This window comes from Anopheles coustani, chromosome 2, assembly GCF_943734705.1.
Source record: "Anopheles coustani chromosome 2, idAnoCousDA_361_x.2, whole genome shotgun sequence".
Classification (NCBI taxonomy): domain Eukaryota; kingdom Metazoa; phylum Arthropoda; class Insecta; order Diptera; family Culicidae; genus Anopheles; species Anopheles coustani.
In genome coordinates this window covers 16548159-16574441 of record NC_071289.1, presented here as the reverse complement: position 1 = coordinate 16574441, position 26283 = coordinate 16548159, and the positions used below count along the sequence as shown (strand labels likewise).

The following is a 26283-nucleotide window of genomic DNA, read 5'->3' as shown; positions in this document are numbered from 1 at the left end:
AATAATTCGTTATTTTCCGTTTGAAAATCGTCTTCCTATACGTAAATTATCTAAGGCATTATTGGATACTCTCCAAGGCATTATCTTTGGCATTTAACCACTATCGGTCAAAAGAGCAGGAATCGTGGACGATAGTCACAAAAAGGCGATGAATTTGAAAGCGTCAACCAATTCGTCGTAGCAGGCGGTTGCCATGGTGATTCTGCTTTCCTTCCCCCACGACAGCAAGCCATAAAGCGTCTAGTCATTCCGGAAGAATCTGTGCAGCTCTTCGGAAGTGCTAGAAACAAGAACAATCCGTACTTGGAATCGAAATGGCTAGCAACGGTTCGGGACAAAGTAACAGATTTCTAGTCGGTTGTAAGTGTGCCATTTTCGTTTGTTTTTTGACACCCTTAACTATAGTAAAGTTTCGTTTCATTATTTCGTAGCAGCTAATCGAGGAAAATTTGCCAAGACCATTCAGTCAACTGAAAACCGCAACGACGCACTGTACTTACCATTTTTAGTGCCTCCGCCGGACCATCGAGCAGCTAGTGGACCTCCAATGAGTAACGCTATCCAACATGTTGCTTCCCATGCATATCAGAACAATGGTACAAGTTATATTAATGGCATAAATGCACCGCCTGGAATGGTGAATCCTCAATTTTGCTATCTTCCATATCGAATTCCAAGCCTGTGGAACCAGGTCGTGTAAGTATGGAGAAATAAGTTCGCAAATGTGTCTTGGTTATATAGTATGTCATGAAATAAACAAATTTCAGTGTTAATAACAGCGCACCTACGATGATGAATCCTTACGTTCGAGCCGGAAGCTGTATGCCACTTCCGATAAATGATACAGGAGATTTCACTGGTGGAATCCATTATTGTTCTACCTACGCCAATCGTCCCACGGGCTTCGAAGGTGCGCAGTGGTAAGTTTACTCTTTTACCGGCATGGGCTTAGTACAAAAGCATCCCATATCATTTCAAATGTTGTGTTTTCAGTGTTCAAAAGCTATCATGCGAGGGTGCAAAGCCTACTACTGCACCATCGGAACCTATTACGGATCATTTCGAAGTCATGATCGACACTGCACTCAAAGGTTGCAAGCTGGCCGGTGTGTTGGCGTCCAGCAACCAGACGCGGCCATGCTTTAAGAGAATCGACACCCTCTGCACCAACCTGGAGATGGATCTAGTCAAGCCGGATAACGTGATGGCAAACATCAACTCGCAGGGTTTGGCTTGGGCGGTGAAGGACTTTATATTTGTGTTTACGCGTATTGTAAACGCATGGAGCATTATCAAAGGCTACGTCCAAAGTCAGCCGGCGGGCCTGGTGAACCTTCAGAACGAGCTATGCCCGAACTTTAAGGACGCATTTAGTCGCTGGCATCTGGCGTCCTATGAAATGACGCAATCGTTGATCGCCTCCTTTGTGAAGCTGGATAAGCTGGCAAAAAAGCAACGCGTCGGTCCGGGTGGACACGTCAAAGCTAAGCAAGGCTCACAAGGCACAGAGGGCAGGAAAATGTCGACCGAATCGTTGGATATTCCATCGCAAACTAACAAATTGCCGGACATCGATGAAAGTTACATACGGACCGGACTCTACGATCACCCCGTAGCCCCACCAGGGTTTTCCGGTCCGCCTCGCTTCGCTGGTGCCAATATTGCTTTTCCGTTGAGCGATCCAGACACAGACGACCCGTACATTATGGTGTCGCCAAGATCTACCATCAGTGACCCGTCGGAGAGTGAATGCAGCGACCGATGGGTACACGTCCACGACAAAGCTCCGACTACGAAATCGATGCTTGATCGTAGAGTTTTGGTCAAATTGCACGGAGAAGCAACGGCGAACCTTATCGAAGGGCTACTTGAGCAAATTTTTGCAATTGATGAAGCAAAATTCTTTATTATTTTAAATTTCACCAAAAATTATGTAAGTGATGAGCCTTTTTCATAGTCTGGATTTAAAATTTCCGTCATTTTCGACTGTTGTTTGTCATGCCCCTTTCGTCTAAAAAAAGGGGGCACGACTACTCTCTCGCAGTTTCAGATTTTCAAGGGGAAATTTTACTTTCTTCTATTCTGCGTCCTTTGGCAGAGTTTCATTATTTCTCTAACTTTTACACTACGGAGATTTTGCGCAATATCTGAAGCGTAACAACGCATGCCCACACAAGCGGATTTTCCCGTCGTGTGACATCAGTAACGATCCACTACTTGCATTATCCTTTTTTCGGTTCTCTCTTCTTTCAGTTCCCCGATTTTCAACTAGTTGCTGCAAAATGCTCCGATCTGCGTACGATCATAACGAACGCCGAACTAGGCTGCTACAGGAAGGTGGACGAACTGGTGGAAGATCTCCAGCAGTTAGTCGATGCATGCAATAAGTACATTGAAACGTTCGAAATGTTTGAGCTGGCCAAATATGACGAAGACGCTGCATTTAAGCGTACCGACGTTCAGAAACAGGAAGTCGAAAGCATTCTTACAATGCAAAGATTTGTAGCAAAAGTGGAGTGCATTTTACGCCATAGTTCGTCCCTTGACGGGATAGACGGAGAGCTAGGTATGAGTCCGAATTCCTTTCATACTAGTGCATCCACTTTTGGATCTGTATCCAGTGAAGCCGAGGATAGTGATAGCAAATGAGCACGTGATACGTAGATGTAAGCAGAGAGAAGCTAATTTGTAAACTGAAATTCACGTTGAGAAATCTAACTAGTTGAATTTTGAAGAATACTTCAATTAAACAAATTAATATTTATATCTACCGACAAAACACATGTCAAGTGTCAGGTATCAAAAAGTAAAAGGAAAATTGATAGTTTAGCACATTCGGGAATTATTGTAAATCTCTTTAAACATCTGAGTCAATTCTCAATCATTTAATTTAACTCATATTACTTTTAAACATTCGCAATTGTTATAGACCATTACAAATAAATTTCAATCTATTCAAATATATCGCAAACGGGGTGAGATATTGAGCTATTTGTTTTAAATTGAAAATACTTTTGTTCCTTTAATATGAATTTGTGTTTTCTTACTGTTTCCATATTTGAATATATTTTTTTACTCTTCTCTTTTTATGCTTCGTTTTGGATCATTCAGGGTTTAGGTAATAAGCGAGGTGCCAACGAGTACCGGTGATAATGAAAAGTGATAAACAGAAGGCAGATCTGCTGCCTGTATGTCGTTGTTTCCATTTTTCGAAGCTGTTGTTTATCACCAATAGGTTGCTAACGAGCGGAACCAAGCGGAACCCGGCCTCCGTCGAAAGCTATTAATTATAAGTCACGTTTGCATTAGCACAGCTCGAGCGTTATCGTATAAATAGTTTTCAGAAAAGCTGAGTTAGTTCAAAGTTCGGCAATCCTAATTATCATACGATATATTTCGTGCCCCGCTGGTTAGAACCAGATCAAGATCGATTCGATGTTGCTTTTCAGCCGGAAAAAAATAATGGAAAAGTGTGAGACCACACGTTTTTATTTAAGACCAATCAGCAAAAAGGCGTCAGATTCGGAGATCGTGGCTGATATCACCAGGCACCAGGCACCTCCTTTTAGTACCAGGCACCTCCATCACCTCTTCAGCAGCATAAAGGTAAGATTCGACGGCAAGTGGTGCAACAATTCCAGATCCGTAGCCCAAACGAGAACTTGGCCCCCCATGGGGACGGCAACCACAGTCGGCTTGAGAGTAGCCGATCACTGCGAGGTAAAAACTGAGAGAAGCTAAAGAAAGAGAGTGATGACGCGCGGGTACCACTTGACCGTGTTTGTCGAGGGGAAGTTGCCAGGCTACTCCACAAGGGAACCGCGTCGGGTTGGCCGCTCGGTTGGGCTCACGTACAGTTCGTCGTTACTCGTTCCAGTGTGCGGTTGTTGTCCTCGCGTCTAGTCAGCATCCGTCTTCTGAAAGGTTCGTGAGTAACCGAATTGGTAGGTTTGTAGCCATCCATATTATTTTTCAAATCAGGAAAAAACCTTTAAGAGCAAGGTCGCATTGGTGGAAATTGTATACTGCATCGAATGTAACGTACAAATGTTATGAACAAAACGAGTGGCAACATCGTGTGGTACACTAGGACCCCGTCGAAACTGGACCACGGACTCTGGAATGGTTGTGTAACGTACGGCCCTGGTGACCTTTGCCGCAGTGATTACTTAAAGCCATCCTTCGCCACTATCGATTCGATCGGGGGGAAACTAATATAGTTTTCCGGGTCGCCTTCCTAGATGGGCCCCCGGGTGTATGAGTGTGGTTTTTGCACGTGTGTATGTGTGTGATGTATAATGAAATCGGTTACATAAAGTGAATTGAGGTTGCGATTATCGAAGAAGAAAGAAGTCCTGGAAACTAAGTATTCAGTACATTGAAGATTCGAGCAATCGGTGAAGTTTTTGCATAGTTCAAGGATAGGAATGGAAATTTGAAAATAAACTCACGCCACCTGATTGTCCATTGTGCAACAGTAGTTTTGCTGTGGTGTGCGCCTGATTTGTATCCCGCTTCCGTGTGGTGTCGTATGCGTTTGCGCACGCGGGCATAGGGAAAAGAAACATTCATCGATCCTTGCCAGCCGTCGTTACGCTACCCTGTGTGCCCATAACTGTATTCGTGTGCCTGCGTGTTCGTGTATGTGAATCGAGGTTCCTTTCTTTTGACAGGTTCGTGAGAAGGATTTAACACGCCAAGGAAAACGGGCGAGCCAGACCCAGTAGCGCGAAAAAGGATCAGCTTTAGCGTCAACACTTTTGTAAAACGCCCCAACCAAAGCCAACCATGATGTCTTCGCTGCAGTCTGCGTTTCTCGTCAGCTTACTGCTGATTGCGGTCTTCGTCGGCAAGGGTAAGTGTTTGGCGATAAGGAAACAGTGGGGTAAAACGTAATTTTTAGATTAAAGACGCTTGTGGCTTATGTAGCACAAGCGGGAACGCGTGCTGCGGTTTGCAAATCGTTGGGTTGGAAAAGAATAATGCTCCCCGAGATGTGTGGTGCATGTCCATGTGCTCAGCGGCGGTTACGGCTACACCGTACAGACATTATCCAATTCCGTCCTTAATTGGATGTAAGAGCGTAGCATACCGGGTCCGACAGAAGATTGACCGACCGTTCCGTGATTCACACGAGGTCAGCCAGCTTCTCGAAAGAAAGCAGGAAGGCTGTGACTCTGAGTTGGTCTAGAAAAGTTTTGCACGGTATGAGCGATGGAATGGAGCAATTGGCTGCAGGGCGAGACGGTAGTACCCTTATGGGGCCACCCTTCGTGAAGAATCTTTTCCGCACGTGAATTCTGGACGAAAAACGGTGGTTATGTAAGACATCATACTGGAGGAGGACGCCGGGAATGCACATGAACGAGGAGTGGGGAACGGTATTTCCGCACGGGTTTTCTTTTTCTTCCAACCATAAGGATCGATTTCTTTCGAAACGTCAAACGCCACATGACGTAGTGGGACGGTTTGGTCCGTCTTTGGATATTTCTTCCGTTCCGTGTCGGAAGGAATGAAAATTCTAACGGTTACAGACTATGGAAATTTTGAGCCGTGTTCGATTCGTAGGGAGGCGTAAGTTGCCCTTCGGTTCAAGGTCACACCGTTACCAGGGGTTTTTGTGCGGCCCGTTTCCGTCTTCCATTGTGGACAAATTACCACATATCTGGACATCTTGATGAGAGGGAAGAATTATGGTCTAACGAAGTTCTTTTTCTCCTTGTGGCCCTTTCCAACGTCGTATGCAATGGACGAGACATTTCGGTGACGGCCCGAAGTTGATTAGATTAACGTGTTTCGGAATGAAACCAATTAAAAACAGTCGCAGCGCAGCGTATTGCTTGTTCGGCGTGTTGGGGATTATTAACGGTTTTCCAGCGACGGGTGGTAAGGTGGCGAGTTTTCCTTCACCGATGCGCCGTGGCAAACAGTTATGTAATATTATAGGCAAGGCAGAGCGTGGAATGAAAAGAGTTGCCCCCTCTATTAAATCGGTGTAAAGATGCGCGACTAGTACAACAATAACATAGGAAAATTTAAGACAAATACTTTCGAAAAGACCTAACCTGGAAGTAAAATTAAATACGGTAACTATGTGTACGTTTTTATGATGACTTAATCGGGAGATCCCCCTTTCACTGTGCCAGGGTGGTTTGTATTTTTTCTGAACAGAATATATTAACACGTGCCACACGGTTGAAAATAGACAGAACCTGTTTAACGAGGCGAATGTAGCCGAAAGGCAGTTGAAGTCTCTATTAAAATCAACCAACAACAGCAGAACCTGTTTAAGTTGAATATGGTGTCATCTCGTGGAAAGTACCTAATGTCAGAGTATTGGTTCTTCACGTGGAATTTGCGTTTTACAGGCTACTCTGATTCTGATGAATTTTAAACTGATTTGTATTCACTGTCAGCTAATTACAGCGGATAAAGTCAACTATGGCATGAAATTTGGTTACCGATGTCCATGAAACAAGTTTTCCTGTCGTTTCGTGGATCACTACGCTTGATTATTTTTCAATATCAGTCTTTATTTTTCATTCCCGTCAAGGGTATTTTTTCTTTAACCGTATGTGATAAGAATGTTTTAAACGAAACAAATGCCAATGTTTCAGTACTTGGTCTGCTTTTTTTGCTCTTACTTTTAACCTCGCCAGGGATATGGTTATCGCTGGTCTCAGACGGGTCAACGTCAACATTTAAAGTATTTGAAGTATGCCTGAGACGCTTCTCGCTTTGTCTTGTCGCCGATAAGAACGGGCATTACTTGTTCGACAAAAACAAAATCTGAGTCCATCATAGTTATAATACGGCCGATTAAATCCCGCGTAGTGATCCGCATTAGGCGAAGCACACGAAGGTTCGTCTGAATCACGGAACAGAATACAGGTTGTTTGTAACTGTTTTTTGTTTTTGTTCTACTCAATCATGGGCACGTGTTATTTTCAAAGGCTTTGCTATTTATTGATGTTTTATCCACAGATGTCCAAAACATGGAAGCTTTTAATTTTGCGTTCCTTTTCAGGCGACGCCATCCGTTGTTACGAGTGTAACAGTGCGGACGATTCCAGCTGCACACACGATGTCCCACCGGAAACGATGTCGGTTGACTGTACCGAACACAAGGGAGGCCTCGCCTACAAATATTGCCGCAAGATCGTTCAGATCATCGAGTTCCCAGTGAACAATCGTAAGTAGGCGAAATATTTTCATTACTCTGGCGGCTCCCATCATAATTTTTTTCTTCACGACAGTTCCTCCAGACACCCGAATTATTCGCGAATGCGGCTACGATGAGAGCACCTACAAGGTACGGCGAAGGGTTTCATTCATACAGGGGTTTGTTAGGAGACACTTTTAACATTTGCATTCCTTTCTTCTGCACCAGGGCAAGTGTTACCAACGTTCCGGATTCGGTGGCCGCCAGGAGGTGTGCGCTTGCTACGAAGACAACTGCAACGGTGCATCCTCGCTGTCCGTCACGTTCGGCGTGCTGTTGTTCGGTGCGATCGCCTTTCTGATCCGTGCTTAATCCAATCAACGGTTTCATCCGCCACAAATCCACCGCCATTAGTGGAGATATCGTTCATTTTCGTGTTTTCCTTTCCATGGGTGACTACGTTTCCGACCCAACCATCTGCATGGCGTCGATTGTCTACAAAAAATAATCTCCTGTAACTTTTCGATTGTTTGCTCAAACAACGATATGCTACTCCTACGGAATTTAACATGATCGTTGTTTGGCCCGATGCCGTCGTAGTGTTATGTTTCACTTTTCTACAAACAACCAACGTAAGCGAGGGAGGAACTGACGGAAACCATAAAGCATCCTCGACCTGCGCCGGAACCATTCCAATTAATTGTCATTGAGTGTACCCCATTCGAGAGAAGGATTAAATTAACCTTCGATCAAAGGTTACAAATGTGCATGGACACGTTTAGCAGATAGATTTATCTTTCCGTAAATATTTTCATACTGCTTGTTTTGAAAAAGAAAAAAAAAACACAAATCGTAAGGTAGGGATTTTGTCGACTCCTTAATGGTAAGGAATTATAGATTCAAATAAATTAATATAATCTCAACCATGCTGCCAGAACCGCTTCTTGGACGTCAGGATTGGCTCGCGTAGAATGGAAGTACCGCAAACCGCCGATGTGGAGAAAGCTCATCCTTAATTCTTTCAATTTTACTAAAAAAAAACTAGAAAAATAAAATCTTAGTAAAACGTGGCGTCGTCATAACGCGTAGTCAGTCAAAACAGGACAAAAGTAGCTGGAGGAAAGCGGGCAGTTTGACAAGCATAGTAGAAACACATATTTCGAAATTTATTTTATTCTACCTGTTTATTTTTGTTTTTAAGTCGTAGTTGTTATCTAGTTGTCTGAAAGGTTAAATCAAACAAAACACGCATTGAGTCACACATAAGCGGTAAAAAACAGAAACAACAAAAACAAAAACATAATGTAGGTGGTAAAAATCAAGTAATAAACGCAAACGCAAAACTATAAATGAAGATAAATGGTAAACACGATTGAAATACATTATAAATACTAGCGGTTAAGCGACCACTCGCCGGAAGTGGGAAGAGAAAATTTGTTCGATTAGTGTGTATGTTGCGCGTGGAGCAACTTTCCCAGCCGTCGTTTTTTCAACACACGTAGTGGAAATCTAATTTCCCCGCTTGTTCGTTAACGTGTAAGCGCGCGTCATCGTTGTTCGAGAATGCTTAGTTTAGTAAGGATAGGGGTTTGGATAAAATTAAAGAAAACGGAAAAACATAAGTATATAGATTAGGTGGGATTGAGGGCATTTCCTAACTGTGTGCGTGGTCTATCTGTGGCTTATCCACTATCCGCTCATGCCACTCGTCAGAGTCAGTAATTTGTCATTTCGATTTCGTTTTTTTTGCTCTCATTGCAATACATCGCAAGTGTTTTTATGTTTGTGTAATCATTAGTTTTGGCATAGGCCGCTTTGTAAAATTAGTTGAATATTTCAAACAGGCTTTATACTAAGGCTAGCAGAATCTTACAATTTATAATATACGAAATAGAATAGTCAAAGCTAATGACTAAACACACAAACACGGAACAGTTATGGCTAAACTTTATCTCTTTCATCACACACACGTTGACCCACTGAAGCAATGAGGCACCGAAAAGAGCTCTTTCATATTAGGTTTTTAAAGCGAAAGTACATGCGACCAGTACTGTGCTAGTTTTTAGGGATAACTTAGAGAAACAGCGCGATTGAAATTTAAAACAAACAAAACAAACGCAAAAACTTGTAGGGTTGAACGTTGTGCTCGATAGCAACAGATGATGGTATCAAATCAGAAGAGAATAAAATGAAACCGTTATAAATTGTTTGTTTTCAACCGCAACGTGCAACGATAACTCTATTGGTGCATTTTGTGATATAATTATGTATTTTGTTACACGTCATCTCATATTCCGGAAGATTAATAAAGCGAAGCTGCACTCAAAGCCCGTAAAACAAACAAGCAGTGGTTTGTCTTTCAGTGATCGGTTTGGGCTGGAAATTTGGACAGAGTTAGTATCACATATGGAAATTGTTACAGTGCAAGGTAGAGTTTCGCTGAGTTCGGTGAGTCAATGCGAAACTTGTTTTATTGCCTGCGGTAGGGTGCGGCTAATGGCCATTTTCCCCAGGGGAGTAAGCCATGGGTGTGAGCATTAGTTTGACTGACAAGGATAATAAAACCTTGGTTAAGAAGAAGGTTGCTGAGGTCTTCCTGGTGGTAGGAATATTCAATCACATAATATAAATACATAAGGAATAGTATTTATTTTGCGATATTGAAGTGGACCTCAGATTTAGTTGGATGTTTAAGTACCATATTTCCTGCTTAATTTTTCAATATCCAAAATATTCCGTGGTATTCGCGTACCGGACTCTTTTCGCCTGTGGCGCGAGTGTGGCTACAAACCGCAGTTGGCTTCCCGCAACAAGTTCGGTAACGAGGACCACAAGGAGCGTGTCGAGATGAATCTTTAAAGATAAGTGCCGTTAAAACGTGAAATTTTCCCTCTTTATCCGCTTGATTTATATATTTATTCGTTATAACGAATAATAAGTAAAAATATGTTTTTGAAGCTGATGATTTCTTACGTCACAAAACTCATAAGTTAGGGTGCCTGGAACACGGATGCTATGTTTCACCAAAATGAAAAACATTTTCTAGCGTTGCTTTCGCCCATTGACGATGTAAACAACGATGCTTCAAAGCTGGGAGGTGAAACATCTTTTTGGTAGCTACCCTGTGCGAAGTAAAAATAGTACCACCACGCTAGTAGAGAAACATAAATAATACGAGGTAAATTTAAGTAGTGGAGAAAGAATTGAAAATCAGCAAACTCGTATTCGGTGTCGAAAGGAAAACTTGAATGAATGTCTCGCGTTCATCCGAAGCGCGCGCAGTTGCCACCCCCTGGGGTTTCCTCCCAGCCGAGCGAATGTCGTTCGACCATTCCGAGTTGAGGTTCCATTCGGTCAGTCACCATCGAACAGCCGGCAGTGTTGCACATACCGCATGCGGAAACGATCACCCTCTGACTAATCTGCCCCCCCTAATCTTGTTCACTGCCCAGCCTCGTACGAATGTAAAAAGTGCTTCCACGTGTTCGCGTGTGATTTCGTTTTTCCTCTCGAGCGTGCGGTTTGGCGGGATCTCGGCCTAGTGATCTGCTATACCCGATCCGGACGCGACCTTCTGCTGTACAAGTGTAAGAAAACGCGGTTTTCTCGCACTTGCAGAACAACTCAACAAAAGAATGAAAGAAAAAAGAATTGTTTGAAACAGTGAAGTTTGTATGGACTGGAAACAAATTCAAACGCAGTTTAGAAAGTGATACAGTGCTTGATTTATATGATCGTGTTCCAGCACAAAGTGAATACGTTATTCCTAGATTTAACCAAATTGACGCTCTGTTAAAAAAGCCATCTTTCTTTTCCACATTTTTTAAACATGATGGCACATTGTTTATGCATGCAAATGTGATATTATTTGTCTTTACTTCATTTGTCTTAGCTTGCACTAGAAATTAAGCTAGTTGTTTGTGCGAAATACAACAGCGAAGTTAATTGAAATCGCAGTCACATGCAAAATTAATAAACGTGTAGCAAATGTCGCCAACAGCAGGAAAATTGTCTATGAAAAACAAAACAAAAACCACTTTTCTAAATTTAAACAAACCCTGTGGTTCTGCTACGGAGCCACAAACAAAACATATTAATTATGAAACAGAAAACTGCAAAAATTGTCGGTTTTACATACAACAATCTCACTGAAACGTTCGGTCTGTTAAAAATTTAAAATTAGTTTTGCCTCCTCCAGTTGCTATTTTTATCTGCAGCATGAGCAAAAGTTATTATGGGGACGTCAAGCCGTTACGTCCCCTTCCTCCTATTGTGAGGTCTGACCCATACTCATCATGTGGAATATCTAAATCAGACAAACATCGTGACAATGGTGGCATCTCGTTTTCTACACTACTAAAAGCGTAAGAGGGTCAAATTTATGTTTTTGAAAGTTATGATCCAATAAGTTTTCGCCAATAAGTTTTCGAAATCTTCGATTTTCTTCCATGCACAATCATCTGTCCCCGTACTGGCTTAGCGTAACAAGAAATGATTTGTTCGACGGTTTAAAAATACCATCTTCATGAACCAACCGAAGTCATCGATCAGTTGCGTAGCAGTACGTGGTGTCAGAAAAAGGTTGGAAAACTCCACCTGTTAGTTTTTCCACCGGTCCATTTTTTTGTCCACAAGTGGCATGGCAAGTATGCTCAGCTGCTGCTCATGTGTGGGACATTTTCCGACGATTCACCATTCGTTACTGATTCACTATAGATCTTTCTGTGCGTGTGTGGAGCAGACCGACAAATCCCACGACCAGAGATCGTTGGAAACGACGATTCTGAGAAGTAATGGAAAAATTGAGTTTTCATTCGGCAACATAAACGAACAACGTCATTGATCTCTTCAGATCGAGTTGTTTACGGGTACGAGAAGATATGCGTTTATCCGTCTCGAGTTTTTAGATTAGAAACTATTCAGGGGAAAGTGGGGCAAGACGACTCGGTGGGGTGTAATGCACCTCCCAGCTAAATTAACTCATGGTTGTACCTATTCTGATTCCGCAACACACACATATCAATTTCTTGAATGGACTGCGATAAGAATTTGAATTGTTGTCCTAGGTTATCTATTTTCGGAGATAATCAAAATTCAAATTTGAAAGGGTGACTGTGCGTCTACTTTCTTGTCTTACTGTATATTTCAAAGCATTGAGGTTACCCAAGAAACATGCCGGATCGGGTCCGCGAACAACTGAACTGGGTATCCAATCGACGTCACGTCCCTACAACCGCATTTAGACATTAATGCCCGGAAACTGTAGTTTTTTTCTATCTTTCCAAAAAAAAGAACAAAACAGCATTGGCCCTTTTCCTGCATTTGCCATTCAACTCCAACTGCTTATCCCCATAGCTGATCCGAATAAAAAAAAGCTGAAGTTGTGATTGGCTACCCCCAGTTACGAGAAAGTCTCAGTATAGCACCAAAAAGGATTAATATTAGTAACGACAAATAGGAAAAGATCAATCAGCCGACTCTTTGTAAAACGCCCAACCAAAGCCAACCATGATGGCTACGCTGCAGTCTGCGTTTCTCGTCAGCTTACTGATGATTGCGGTCTTCGTCCAGAGAGGTAAGTGTTTGGTAAGCAAAAGAAATAATGTAATTTTTCGAATGAAGACAGTCATCCTCTCCTCATTTTCGCTTTTTCATCTGACGTTTTCATTTTTGAAATGCTGCTTGTTTTTGATACGATTAAATGTAAGCTGGATAATTTGCAGCAATAACGATATCCTGCGACAAGACAGCCCGTTTTAAAATGAAACTTTATTATCCTTCTAGTGATTGAATCTATTGGTTTTTTGTGAAATATAACCTTAAACTCAATCATGAACTCAATGCGCAACCATAATGAATTCATTTTACGACTCTTTTCAGGTGACGCCATCCGTTGTTATGAGTGCAATAGTGCTCTTGCTGCCAACTGTTCGAACGATGTCCCACCGGAAACGATGTCCGTTGACTGTACCGAACACAAGGGAGGCCTCGCCTACAAATATTGCCGCAAGATTGTTCAGATCATCGAGTTCCCGGTGAACAATCGTAAGTAGGCGAAATATTTTCCATTTATCTGGCGGCTCACATAAAAATCGTTTTTCTTCACGACAGTTCCTCCAGAGACTCGAATTATTCGAGAATGCGGCTACGATGAGAGCGCCTACAAGGTACGGGGAAGGGTTTCATTCATACAGGGGTTTGCGAGGAGACAATGTTAACATTTGCATTCCTTTCTTCTGCACCAGGGCAAATGTTACGAACGTTCCGGATACGGTGGCCGCCAGGTGGTGTGCGCTTGCTACGAAGATAACTGCAACGGTGCATCCTCGCTGTCCGTCACGTTCGGCGTGCTGTTGTTCGGTGCGATCGCCTTCCTGAACCATGCCTAATGAACATAACAAATTCAACTGTTCTATGAATCTGTTTATGAATAAACCTGTCGGACCTATAGAACGTTAGGTATGAAATACTGCATTTATCAAAAGAATTTTATAACTCGTAATCTTCGTTCGTAAGCACCAATGACAGAAATTTACATAAATGGCTTGTACTACGTGGCAGCCAAATAAGAACGAGACAGCTTCCTAAGGGGATCTGAATATTGACTCGGTAGATAGCAGAATTTCAATCAGTATAAATAGAGTCGATTGGTGACCATTTGCGGATGTAGCGGGGAAAGCGTATCTAAAAATCTAGCGGATGAGTAGAAACCAAACAAAAACTGTGGTCAAAAACGTGTAGTGTTGAACGATGGGCTCGATAGCAACGGATGATAGTATCAAGTAGCACGAGAGTACAATAAAACCGTAACAAGTTGTTGATTTTCAACCGCAACGTGCTTTTTTACTCGTCATCTCATGTTCCTGAAGGTTGTTAATAAAGCGAAGTTGTACACAGAGCTTGGAAAAGAAATTAAGATTTGGACAGAGTTTGTATCTAATATTGAAATGGATGTGCAATGTAAGGTTGTAGCTATTATTGGCAGAAGCACGAGGTGCTTTCCCAGAATGTAGAGCCTTGACCATTCACATCTTGAACCAACTAAATCGTTGCCGGCAGACGACCCGGAAGTAGAAAGAAATCGTGGTTGCTGTGCTATAAATAGGACACGACACTGAGACTAATACTTTCGTGGTAAAGTTGGTTAAAGTTTAGCATTGAACCACAAAACAAAATAAATGGATACCTTATTTATTGTTTACAATATTTTGATACAATTTAACAGCGCGACACGTGCTGGTGTTTTTCCTCCTAACGAACATTTATCGAGTATAAATATTCAAAATTTTGAATCATGCTGAGGAAGAAATCGACCACAGGACATGTAAACGCACAGTTCAGTGCTGCCAAGCAGGTTGTATTAGAAATCAAAACAATCCATGACAGTGCTGAGAATGGTGATGAGAATCGAGTAGAGTTGTGTAAATCTGATTCAGATTCATGAATCTGAATTAATCTCTGCCTTATAAGTGATGCATGAATCTTTCGTCTAGAGATTCATGAATCCCAAAGACACACCAAATGATGAAAAGTCACAAGCCACAAATGGGTTGAGGGACCTCTTTTTTTCTTTTTTTTGCTCGCATTGTTTACGGGGGCCTATGAAAGAATCGGGGAGATTCATGGCAGATCCATGAAAGATTCATTAAGGTTTCAAAAGATTCATTAAGCTTTGAAGATTCGAATCCACAAAGATTCATGAATCCATCTGAATGAATCTTAGGTGAAAGATTCATTAAGCACAACACTAGAATCGAGGCGTAGGCAAGCGAGCTAATAGAGGAGCAAATCATTTCATCAGCTCCGCGTTCCAAGAGAAGACAAAATGGTCAATTTTTATTTCACTCCAAAACTCATGAAAGATTTTAAAGAAGCAGCATTACCAACGCTCTGTCATGGCAGAAAATCATAGTAATCTGTAACGAATTTAGTCCCATTTGCATCTGGAGCATTTACGAGCTGATTAGTACAGATTTTAAACGGTGTTTGACCATGTTTGTCGTAAAATGACAAATTGAGCCCGTATTTGATAACATTTGAAACATAATACCGAAGTGCATTTGGTGACCACGTGGCCTGCGTTTTAAGTTTTATTAATACATATGCCTGATATTTCTGTTTGTTTTTCAGTAAGTACTATTCTTTTAGTCGAAATATTTTAAATTTAGACATACATTAATATAAAATCAAGGGAAAGCACTAGTGGCCTAACTCCTGATTTGTGGTAGTCTGTTCACGGATGGAATGCTTTTACCAGTGATCTAAACGAGGGTATATCTGTCGTCACGTGTTCGGATGTGGAAGGAGGGTGCGTGACAAACTGATAAATTATATGCTAATTACTACGATGACGACATGGCTACCAAATTACATTACGTTTGGATTCAGTTAGGAATTGAAAACGAATATTGAATTCTCTTATTGATTTTAAGAAAAAGTTCTTTACCAAAGAACCGAAAGGATAAACATATCCTCGATTTATTTAGATACCATTTGAAACAACCTTTGCGAAGGAAGCCTATAGTGTGGTAGTATTTAATCAACAATGGTTTGGAGAAGAAGTAAACTGTCCTTGAGCTGAAAATAGATAACCTTCGAGTTCGACCAAAAATCGTGTCTCATATTCCAATTTAGTGTCAACGTGACTAGCTTCTTTCGACTTCCTTCTTCCGCTACTTCGAAATCGCCCGATGTGGTAGACATTCGTTAGCACCACAGGTCGTAACAGTCAGACTATTTAATATAGGATCATGCCGGATGATCCCGTCCGATCAGTTCGGTCTGAGCCATTCGTTTGAGCAGGACGCATCGCGCTACAAATCGGCAGGGAAATGGCAACTACCATTAGCTGGTTGGGCCTTTCCGTGGTGTTGATGGTGTTAGGTGCGACTGCTGGTAGGTGAAAAGTGTCCTCCCGAGTTCAAAATTGGTGTTAGAAGTGGTGTGATGTTAAAGTCTGTGACGATGTAGCCTGTTTGTGGCTAATAAAACCATTGCCTCGTCCGTGGTGTCAGTACTCGAAAGCATTCCGGAAAATATCCCTTTACTCACCATCGTATCAGTGAGTGGATTCATTGGGGTCCAGCTGGTTTGAAGCAATCCTAAGCCATCCGACATTTCGCAGGAATGTCCGACAAGGTCGCATACCGCGTGCCAGTGCCAGTGGGTGAGGTGGTTCCGATAAGGGTTGACATCGTGTACGTATCCGCAAACAAACTCATCGACACGCATGTCCACACTGGCCCGAACAGATAGCAATAATTTATTCAATTTCTCCATTTGGTTCCCTATTTGTGGAGCTGTGTGTGTGTGAAACGAGTTTGATTGATGGACAGCTACTCTGGAATTACGTCCGGCGGTGAACCGGGTACTCGTACGTTTTCCAACGGACCGACAAGACAGGGGTTATGATGACACAGCGTCAACCAGTGTCCTACTCCAACCCCCGTTAGTGTCACCCGTTAGGTGTTTGTCACTCGACCCCACTCGTGTCCATCTGATAAGAGAGCGAAATTGCATTAACACCATGTAGACATCGTCCAGTCGGACATGTTTGATGGTAACTCCAGTCTTTGGCCTCTTCATTGGCTTTAAGGACTGTTCCGGTGTAGCAAGACCACTCTCGGCTGTATGCACACGTGACCATCGGAACAAAACGCATTAATGAGTTGCACTGATTGTACCCTAAACTGTACGAAACAACGAGTAAGGAAACGTGGATAACAAATCCAACGAGTTGGAAAACCTGTACCTTAACGTTACAGTGCCCAGGATAGGTGATACGTGTAACATTCATAAATAATTCATGAGGCTTACCTTTACAAGTCGAACCCATTACATGGAAAATAGGGATAGCCTTGAAATGCCCCATATCTAAATGGTAAAATATAAGTATGCAAGATTTTCAGAACTTCTCTTCAAAAAGGTTGAGTACAACTTGGACTAATCCGGGGTCCTTAATTCTCACAAATCGTCCGCAAAAGAACCGATGGTTTATGGCAATGATGTTGGCCTTGGGATTCATAATATTATTTTGCTGACGTTAGGTTAGCACCGTCAAAAATTTGCCATTATGCGAATGTTTATGACTTTCGCAGTTCCAACAATGTAATTTAATTGTACGATTCCAGGGGGTAAACGAAGCTGAAATTCGATTGGATAGTTAGACCTCGGGTTTTTACATAGCCTCGTTTCCCTGTGACTTATTATTGGCACCTTCATTGGAGTTGGGTGGTTAGGTTAGTGAAACTGTTTCCACATACCACCCACCGCTTCTCATTCGCTTGGTTTCACGCACTTTGCCTGCGTTTTATTTTTGTGTTGTTATCCAGGGTGTTAACAGAGCATTTGTTCCATTGATAAAAAAATAAAAAAAAATACAACCGTGACATTGGCGGATAATTTTGGGCGATAAAAAATAAATAAAATTGTACTCACAGAACGCGGTGTTTTAGGACCGTTCAAAAAGATTGAACAATGAGGCGTGGACATTTGGACGAAGTGTTGCTTAAGTTTTTGGTTGTTTTGTTAGAAGAGAAGAGTTTATGGTTAAAAAAAAACTAACAGACGAAGAGAAATCCGGATGTTTTTAACCGGTTCACCTTCCCCATAGTCACCTCACTGCGATGCTACGTGTGCAATTCGGACGAAAACTCGGAATGTCTTGAGCCGCCACATAGTTTCACCGAGGAGGAGTACCGGGACAACCGAACTATTCCCGGACGGTTACTGCAGGAGTGCCCAGCGAAGGACGAACAGGGACGTGAGCCCCACTGTAGGGTTCAGTATCTTCAAGGTAAGCCTTGCGATAGCTAGGTTCGTACCTTAGAGTCGGTTAGATAATTATGCCTCTTGTTTTCTGCTTCATTTTTCAATATCCAAAGTACTCGGTGGTAGCGTACCGGACTCTTTTCGCCTGTGGCGCGAGTGTGGCTACGAACCGCAGCCGACTCCCTGCTACAAGTTCAGCAACGGTGGCCACAAGGAGCGCGTCTGCAAATGCGAAACCGACGGTTGCAACAATGCCGCTCGTCCGCCGCCAACACTTGCGGAAATACTGTTTAGCAACGACTGAGGACATCAATCGGTTCGGGTCGCCGGCACCACGTGGATTGTTCCTTCGTTCCTTCGCAGTTACTGGCGTCGCAAGGCAAAAAAGGAGCGCAATCAGTTGGGTGGAATAAAAATCTCTGAGTGGCTCGATCGAACGAGAATTCAATTAGACTTTTCATAGGTTTTCCGACCATGAGTGGACTACGCAAGTACTCAGGGTTGATCAATACGCCTTTAAGGCACCTTACTATGAGCACATCTATCGTCTACTGATTTTCCAGGCTCCAATTCGAGCTCTTCCTTTCCTCCGCTTATCCCCGAAGGCTTTCCATTTGAGAAAATGCTGGGACCAACCAATGTGAACGACCACACGACATTCATCTGCACGCTCATCAGCAATTCAAATTCGCCTTTTGCGCCCTCCAACTACGTCAAGGGTGTTCTTTTTGGTATCGTCGCTCTATAGTGGTATTTGTTTGCCCAGCGTAATAGCTTTGCCCTTTGTCTTAACGATCTCCCTTGGCGCGCGGAACGACGTTTTCCAGGCGAGTGAAATTTAAGTAACGCTATCGAAACTCCACTAGTGAGGGGTTTTTCTTTATTTCAAATTTTCCCCCAGCAGGAACAGGCCACAGGGAACGCCGATTAGCATCTCGCGGTGCGATTTGTTTATTTTTCTTTGCCACCTCGCACACCATTTCGCGACGGAAGATAAATTGCAGCGGTTGATGATTGGAATTGAAAAATGGCGAAGAGTATGTATGTACTTTTTACTTTTCTCGTTGCCAGTTTTAAGTGCTCGAAGTCGAAGGGACGTAGGTACGCATCTCGATACAGCGTTTCGTGCAGGTTATATTTTTCATGCCATTTTACCATCCGAAACCTAACCGGGAGGGATTTAAAATGCGGGAGTGCACATACCCAAGCGTTCGCTTCGAAGATTGATTAAGCAACGGAACGAATATTGAAATGGTGAGTCATTCCGTATCGCAATGGTTCATTTATCTTTTTATAACCAAAAATATATGAAAGAAAGACAAGTTGCGACAGTATGTCATCAGGCAAATAAGCTCCAAAGTGGTAAATTCTTTATTGCGCAAAAGAGACGAATATTTCATCCCTTTAATGAGAATTCTTTTACATCATATTATTGAAACGATAGAGCAAAAATGTAATATTACTACTTTATCCAAATTATGAAGTGAAATAGTTTCGAAGAAAAGTGGAACACTACCTTGGATTGTTCTCCTAGCAAACTTTTTCTGTAGTTGTTATTTCGTTACTGTTAAGTAAAAGTTTAATTACTTTTTCGAAATCTTAATTTTGAAATTTCAGCACTATTTTGTTAAACAACATTGTATTGTGCAAATTACAATTATTACTAAAAAGAAGCCATTTGTTTTGTTTGTGCCCTAGGCAATCTAGAATGTTCTTATTGTGCTGTCTGTGTAAAGAGTAATATAACAAATTCTACTCTTTCGTGCCAGTTTGCCAAATAGTAACGGATGAAAACAATCTACTACACGACCCATTAATTATCACATTCCTAGACCGTCTATTGTACCAACCTTGCTGTGGTTTTAACACCTAACCAAAAACTAACTCATTATCATCTTGCTGCCCTTCTCACATCCAATTTACACCTCTTCAATACACCCCGAAATAGGAAGCAATTTCCGATGGTTATGCAAATTACTCCATGTTTTTTGGTCAAATTTTCGCAATCGCAAGTGAGGTTGATTTTGGTGGCTTGTGGTGCTTGCAGGAACGGCTTGGTGCGTGACATGCCGTAGTTTCATTTGGTGGCCTCGGGGCAAGCATTGGCGTTGTATATCCGCAGTTTCCAGCGATCCGATGCAACTAGTTCATTATTCGGTGCAGGAATGCGTTACAGGTGTAGGCGGTCTTCATGACCTGAAAGTGGGGGATAGTTTTGTGTTTTGTAATTAAGTTTTGAAGGCCACTCCCCCGCGATAAGAGAGGGTGTATCGTGCACAAATCCTCCGGACACTTACCACGGTGAAGATGTGATAGGAAAGGTACCCAAATCCTCCGATGCTGAAACCGTAGTTCCGCTGAGCATTGCCCAACATGAACAGGACGTCACGAAGGTGCCTACGGTTCCAGAGCTGATACCACCGGTTAGAGTACACCCCGTTGCAGAACTCGGCCGATTTGCTGACGACGAGCTCCCCGCAGTAGCAGAAGAGCCACATTTTGCTGACGTTCGTGAGCAGCATTCCGTACGAGCCGTTGTTCCACTTCAGTTGAATGTGAAACAACGACACACAGATGTGTCCGATCGTGCAGAGTGTCTGCATGAGGTATATCTCCCGGTAGACGAAGGAACATTCCGACAGGAACCTTTTGCGAATCGGTAGCGATCGATTAGAACAAAACCTTACGGATCCGTGTAGTACTTACTCCGAGAGCCGAGTGTGTGCCTCAAAAATCTTCCGAATCAATTCTCCCTGCTCGGCATCTGCGTCCGGACTGCGAAAGACATAAACATCGATGATCAATGAAGGAAGTACCGAGCAAACCTCAAACGTGGTCTTACTTCTGTCCGATTCGCTTTAGATGCTCCAGTAATATCTCGAGTTGCGAAGCGGAGTAACATACGAACAGGTAGAACGGTCCGTCCAGTCCGACGAAAACAATCGCCACCCAGTGCAGCTGGACGATCTGCAGAATATAGTTGGCCAGATACCAGGGATGCTGGTGGTAGTCGAGAAATGGAATCGAGTAGCCTATCGGGAGGACATGATTGCCAAGTTTGCCAGACAGAACCGGGTATATCAGCAGCATCGTGCATGTGGTCAGGTACGATATGACTGTGACATATAGAAGTTTTCTGTACAAAACCAGAGGAAAGAAATTAGAAATAAGTAAACGTTTTGCCGCTACATTTAACGTTCCTTGTATCGCTTTCGCTCTACTACAGACCTACCTCGCCAAACGCTGGTATTTGCCGCAAATAGCTGCCTCCGTCGGTCCGCTCCGGTAGCTCCGATCGTTCAGCACCGTCTGGAGCATCCGGCAAACATGCTTCCGCCGGCGAACCATTCCAACAATTTTCAACAGCACCTCGGAGCCGGCCAGAAATGCTGACGAACTCAGGATAACCGTGTCCAGGTCGTGCAGGTGGTGTAAAAAGTGGAAAATCACTACCATGATTGCGATCGACATATCGAGCACGTGGAAGGTTAAGAATGGTCCAGCCATGTAGTCATCGTCGAAGATGCGCAGAATTGCTACTTTGAGGAACCAATGAAATACACCATAGATCTTACGATAACCCTGCTCAATGTCGTCGGTTTCCAGTGGCGTTTTGCGAGGGGAAAACATTTCTGTCGATCACGGGGTAACTTTTAATCTTCAAGTAGATCGAATGAAAGCAGAAAGCCGTCTGTCGGCAGTAACCTGTACTTAAGGAATGTAACACCAAAGTATTTCTCTGGATTCGTTAGGTGTCCAAGAATTGGTTCAACCTTGGTTCAAATATTTTAAGCACCGTCCATTACGGGCCGTAGATTATGCATGAGAAAGAAAACTGCTATATTACTCCAAAGTACTCCAAAATGCAGCTTACTTCTGATTCCTTTGGTTTGAAATCGCAAATGCAATCCGACATTTCCACACGGCTCCGTTGCCAATGTTTATCTAGAGGGCCTATTAAATATTTAATCGGACACCATCTACTCAACGGAGCACTTTAGGTGAAATTATCCTATTATGAATACATCCTTGCGCTTAAACACTGGACAAAACTAAAACAAATCATTCGTGTGAGTGAAAGCAGTGGGCGTTTTAGTGTCCACTGCAAAAGACCGAACGAGGTTCTTTTTCTCCATCCCGTTTGTCCATAAAACGGCTATCGATAGCGTGGTGTATTGCAATGAGTATTTATGGACACCCGGCTCATTTTACGGCCCAATCCAAACAGGCGCCATGTGTCGGATAACACAAGTGGTCTGGAGAAACCAATTCCGTTACTATCTATCAAGAAAGGAAATATATTGCATGCCCTACTTTTGAAGTTGACTTCCGCCATTCCTTCGAAACATTACTATGATGTGATAAATTTATGAATTTACTAAATGAATACATCAAATATATAAGTAAATCTAAGAATAACTGTGGTCATTTGATCCAGGCCAAGTGCTTTCAACAAAATATGTTCAATATGAACGCACTGTGCTTTAAGTAATATAACATCAAAAGTTATTTGGATTACGAAAATTATTAAAACATTAGCTTTAGTATTGGGGCATATTAAAGGAATGATATATCACCTTAAGTGTTGTATTAAAAAAGTTACATTCAATCAAGTGATGCAGCAGATGCAATAAATCATTGCGTTTGATATTAGAATGTTCTTGTAAAGTAAAAGCATGAGCTCTTCTGAACTATTAGAACCATGAATGAACGGAATTCGGACACTCCTTTGGGCACTTCCGAGCACACTACGAAGGTAGTTGGTGAATATTTAATCTCACATATCCCGCTCGATTTATGATGTTCGCTACGGGATAATTAAATAAACCCTGGGTCTGCATCTTCGCTTCTGCCCCATGATGGCTGCACTGACCTGAGCAATATTCCGAAAAGCAATATTCGAAGCAGAAAGGAAAGGATGGCAAAGTATGAAAACGGCTTTCAGCAGGATGTGTGAGCAGCTCAACTCCTTATGCTTGTAGTACACTGCACTATTTCCCAAGACCACCCAATTAGAAGCACCTGTCTCTCAATAAGCAGTCCTGCCTTTGGTTGTATATTAATTCTCTAAATAGAGAGAGAGAGAGAGAGGAAATGAGAAGAAAACAGATTTAGAAAGCTAAAAAAAGAAAATTGTGAATCTTTCTACTTTTATTAAAAAACATAATTCTTCTGCGTACAACACTGCTTCGAAACTATGAAAAAAGGACCACACACATTTTTAAAGTAACTCCTTTAAACTGGCAAAAAGAAATTGATCGTAGAATATTTATACATTTTAACAACTTGTGATTGAAACGAATTCAGGATTTAGTTAAATTTGGAGAAGAAGTTGAAGCAGGATTTAAACATTTAAAGACAGATAATAACGTTTCCAATATCCACACAAAGGTAGTAAGGCAAAATGAATTTAATTCTAAAATAATGTGAGGAATACTAGAGATTGGTATATGTCTACTAAAAGGTTCTACTAAAATATAGGATACTCAAACAAAGTACTCGTTGTTTGAAAAGAAAAACATTACCTGTATTGCAGCGTCAAAAAATTTTTTTTTAGTTATTTAGTTGGAAAACTTGTTCTTAGAAATTGTTCATAGAAAGAGCTTTATATGCATAATTTCGAGACCAACAGTCCAGTATTTTAACCGCATGAATATGAAACAAAGAAATTACAATTTGGATCCTTGCGAAAAGTGTACTCTCAATCAACCAAATTACATTAACGCATGTAAAGTGTGGAGCTCTTTCTAGTGATTATGCTTCTGTTTCGGTGCATCCATTGTACCCTACGAATTTATTTATTCTATCTCTAACCCTGCTGCAAGTGCATTCCGTATAGAAGAGCTACAAGTGCGTCCGGCATCGAGATTGCTCCACAGACAGTAGGAACATTCTGCTGCATGCTTTCAACTTTTGCAGTAAAGTGAATCTAGTGCATGGTTTCCGGAAACGAAACCAGAACGCGAAAGTTAGACACAGGAAGCGGTAGGAAAAGCCCTCCCGTAGAAAATTCCATTTGCACAGCGATAATTAAATCGAGCCCTGTGTGTGGATGAAATTTTAGAATTACTCCACTCCTTTCTCCTTCGCGGAGCAGCGAAACCATAAAACTTTGGTTGGCAGGAAAATTTAGTAAGGTTGGTGGGAATGTTGACCAAATTTTCCAACTTTCCGGTGGCTGGTCGCGGGGTTGGGAAGCGAGTTCATTTTCCTAATCACTGAGCTGAAATTTGCCACTTTCCAGCCCGGGGTTCGGCAGCCACCGGCGCGCTTGATTACGCATGATAATGTACTTTTTGAACGTTGGCCAACTATTTGGTTTTTGTTTCAGGTCATCTGTTCCACGTTCATTTGGGGCTAGTTCGTGCAAGGACAATTAAAAGTCGACGCAAGGTTTTAGAAAGTCCGCCCAGAGTGAGTGGCGATCAATTTAAACTTTTCTTCGATATTTTTAAGCCGAGGTTAGACTTTTTCCCTCCCAAAAGTGATGCACATCCATAAAAGTGCAGCTTTTCCCATTTTTTACCCATTATACTTTCCGCCTGCCGTGCAAATGGTATCGGTGGATGGTCATTTTCTTTTGTATTGCATTGCATCGTTCTCGAAGAAACCCGGAGCGACAAACAGTCTCATCGATCACCCACCTTCAACGTCCGGCTGCCCATAGTACAAACGGCGAGGAACAGAACAGAAAAGTAGATTCATCTATCGTTCGTCTCTCCCGGAATCCCGGGGCTTGGTTTGTTTGTTTGTTCACGAATGGGAGCAAACTGAAACCTCCGAAACACCGACATCCGTGTGCTCGTAACGGGTCACTGTTGCTTTGCTGTTTTGCACCGCGAACTGGAGCCCGCACCGAACCGGTAATAACGGAGTCGGAAAATAGGGGAGGGAAAAAAAACGTGAACATGGACAGCCCCAGAACGCAGCTGTGCCGATGGCGGGATGAAAATAAAAGTTTGTGGGCGCCATCGTGACGCATCAAATCTGCCATTTTCGCCAGAACGGCGCCGACATGACGCCGCCGACACGACCTCCGCCACCATCGCCACCAACACCCAGTTGTCAGCGATGCGTGTTCCGTTTTTATTCTCCTCTTCTTTTTGGGGCACACTTTCCACAGTCACCCCGCGGATGGATGCTGCTGAAGTTGGCGACTTTTTGATTGCTGTTGGCGTTGCTTAACCCTCCCTTCGCCCGATGGAAAGCGTGTGCGGAAAACCCCCTATTTTGGCCATGACCAAACCAGACCCCGAACGTAAGCGAGAGGAGAACGGGGTGGAAAAGATAGAACGCGAAAGGGAAAGATTGGTCCACTCGTACAGAATACAATATATTTAATCACATCAGGAAAGCTTTTCATCTCGTGCGGAGGGGAAAAATCCGGTCGGGAAAATGGTTAAAGGAAGCACGACGGCTCTTTCTTGAAGTGAATTCTAATGACCTGACTGTGAATGAACGGTACCAAGCAGACAACGCAGAGGGTGCAACAAATTGAATGCTCTGAACTGATTTTCCGTGGGCACCGAAAGGAAAACAAAATTTGTGTAAAGAAACCCTCAACTTCACGGGGACGATTTTCCCGTACACGAACACTCGAACCGGTTGCGAACCGGTTGTAGGCGACGGTCCTTTTTAACCGTTAGTGAAACAGAAATTTGATATTCCGATGGCATCCATTGATTTGGTCCTCCCCGGGTTAAAACTTTTCCAGCTCATGAATGAGATATTGCAAGCCGTGGTATGGAAACGTACCCAAACTCGTAGCGGAAGTAAATCGCGTAGTACAGTAAAACGGATACTTCAGAAGTTGGAGAAGAAAATAAGAGCAGTTCTATCTTTTTCAAAAGAAAATTGCTTCCCATTAGGGGATCATAAAAGAAGCAGGTCAATGTTTTCAAAACTGCGGAAAAGTTTTCTCTTACCACTCTGGTTTCTTGTTTGCTCTGACGTAAGTAAACAGAGTTTCACAATCAAAAATTATATCAATTTTTCATTATTCATATTATATTTTTGTGGTCGACGGAATTGTAGCACTTGCATGAGGTTGCTAAACTACTATAGGCTGATGACTTAAATATGTTTGTCTCTATAAATTACATCTTTAACTGCCTTTGTCATCAGGACTGCCTCACTCGGTTCATAAACACATAAAACAAAAAAATACTGCAGTTTCAAATCATTGTATGTCCTTTTGCTCGTAGCAAACAAATATAATAAACATTGTGCACCGGAAACGGAATCAACCAGACGCGAACAAACAATCAAACAAACAATCGTCCGCTCATCCTCGGACAAGACGAAATCGGGACATCACCGGGATCGGTGCCTGATTCTCTCCACACTTTCGA

The 26283-nt window shown here is 42.5% G+C and overlaps 4 protein-coding genes across 4 annotated transcripts; 3 read left to right on the top strand and 1 right to left on the bottom strand.

Annotated features, from left to right (window-relative positions):
- Positions 1-4776: 4776 nt before the first annotated feature.
- Positions 4777-9497, top strand: LOC131266570 (uncharacterized). Its single transcript, XM_058269137.1, has 4 exons — positions 4777-4855; positions 7028-7192; positions 7257-7312; positions 7391-9497. The coding sequence occupies exons 1-4, from the start codon at positions 4789-4791 to the stop codon at positions 7532-7534; spliced, it is 432 nt and encodes a 143-aa protein (XP_058125120.1). The 5' UTR covers positions 4777-4788; the 3' UTR covers positions 7535-9497.
- Positions 9498-12670: 3173 nt separating this feature from the next.
- On the top strand, positions 12671-13551 carry LOC131266571 (uncharacterized). Its single transcript, XM_058269138.1, has 4 exons — positions 12671-12737; positions 13043-13207; positions 13274-13329; positions 13408-13551. The coding sequence occupies exons 1-4, from the start codon at positions 12671-12673 to the stop codon at positions 13549-13551; spliced, it is 432 nt and encodes a 143-aa protein (XP_058125121.1).
- Positions 13552-16288: 2737 nt separating this feature from the next.
- LOC131263994 (uncharacterized) lies at positions 16289-18236 on the top strand. The gene is made up of 3 exons (XM_058266286.1): positions 16289-16328; positions 17775-17957; positions 18046-18236. The coding sequence occupies exons 1-3, from the start codon at positions 16289-16291 to the stop codon at positions 18234-18236; spliced, it is 414 nt and encodes a 137-aa protein (XP_058122269.1).
- A 1838-nt stretch (positions 18237-20074) lies between these two features.
- On the bottom strand, positions 20075-21562 carry LOC131263993 (odorant receptor 63a-like). Its single transcript, XM_058266285.1, has 5 exons — positions 21165-21562; positions 20775-21068; positions 20639-20707; positions 20230-20578; positions 20075-20128 (listed from the first exon to the last, which is right to left on the bottom strand). Exons 1-5 carry the CDS (start codon positions 21560-21562, stop codon positions 20075-20077), a joined length of 1164 nt encoding a protein of 387 aa, XP_058122268.1.
- Between the last annotated feature and the right edge of the window lie 4721 nt (positions 21563-26283).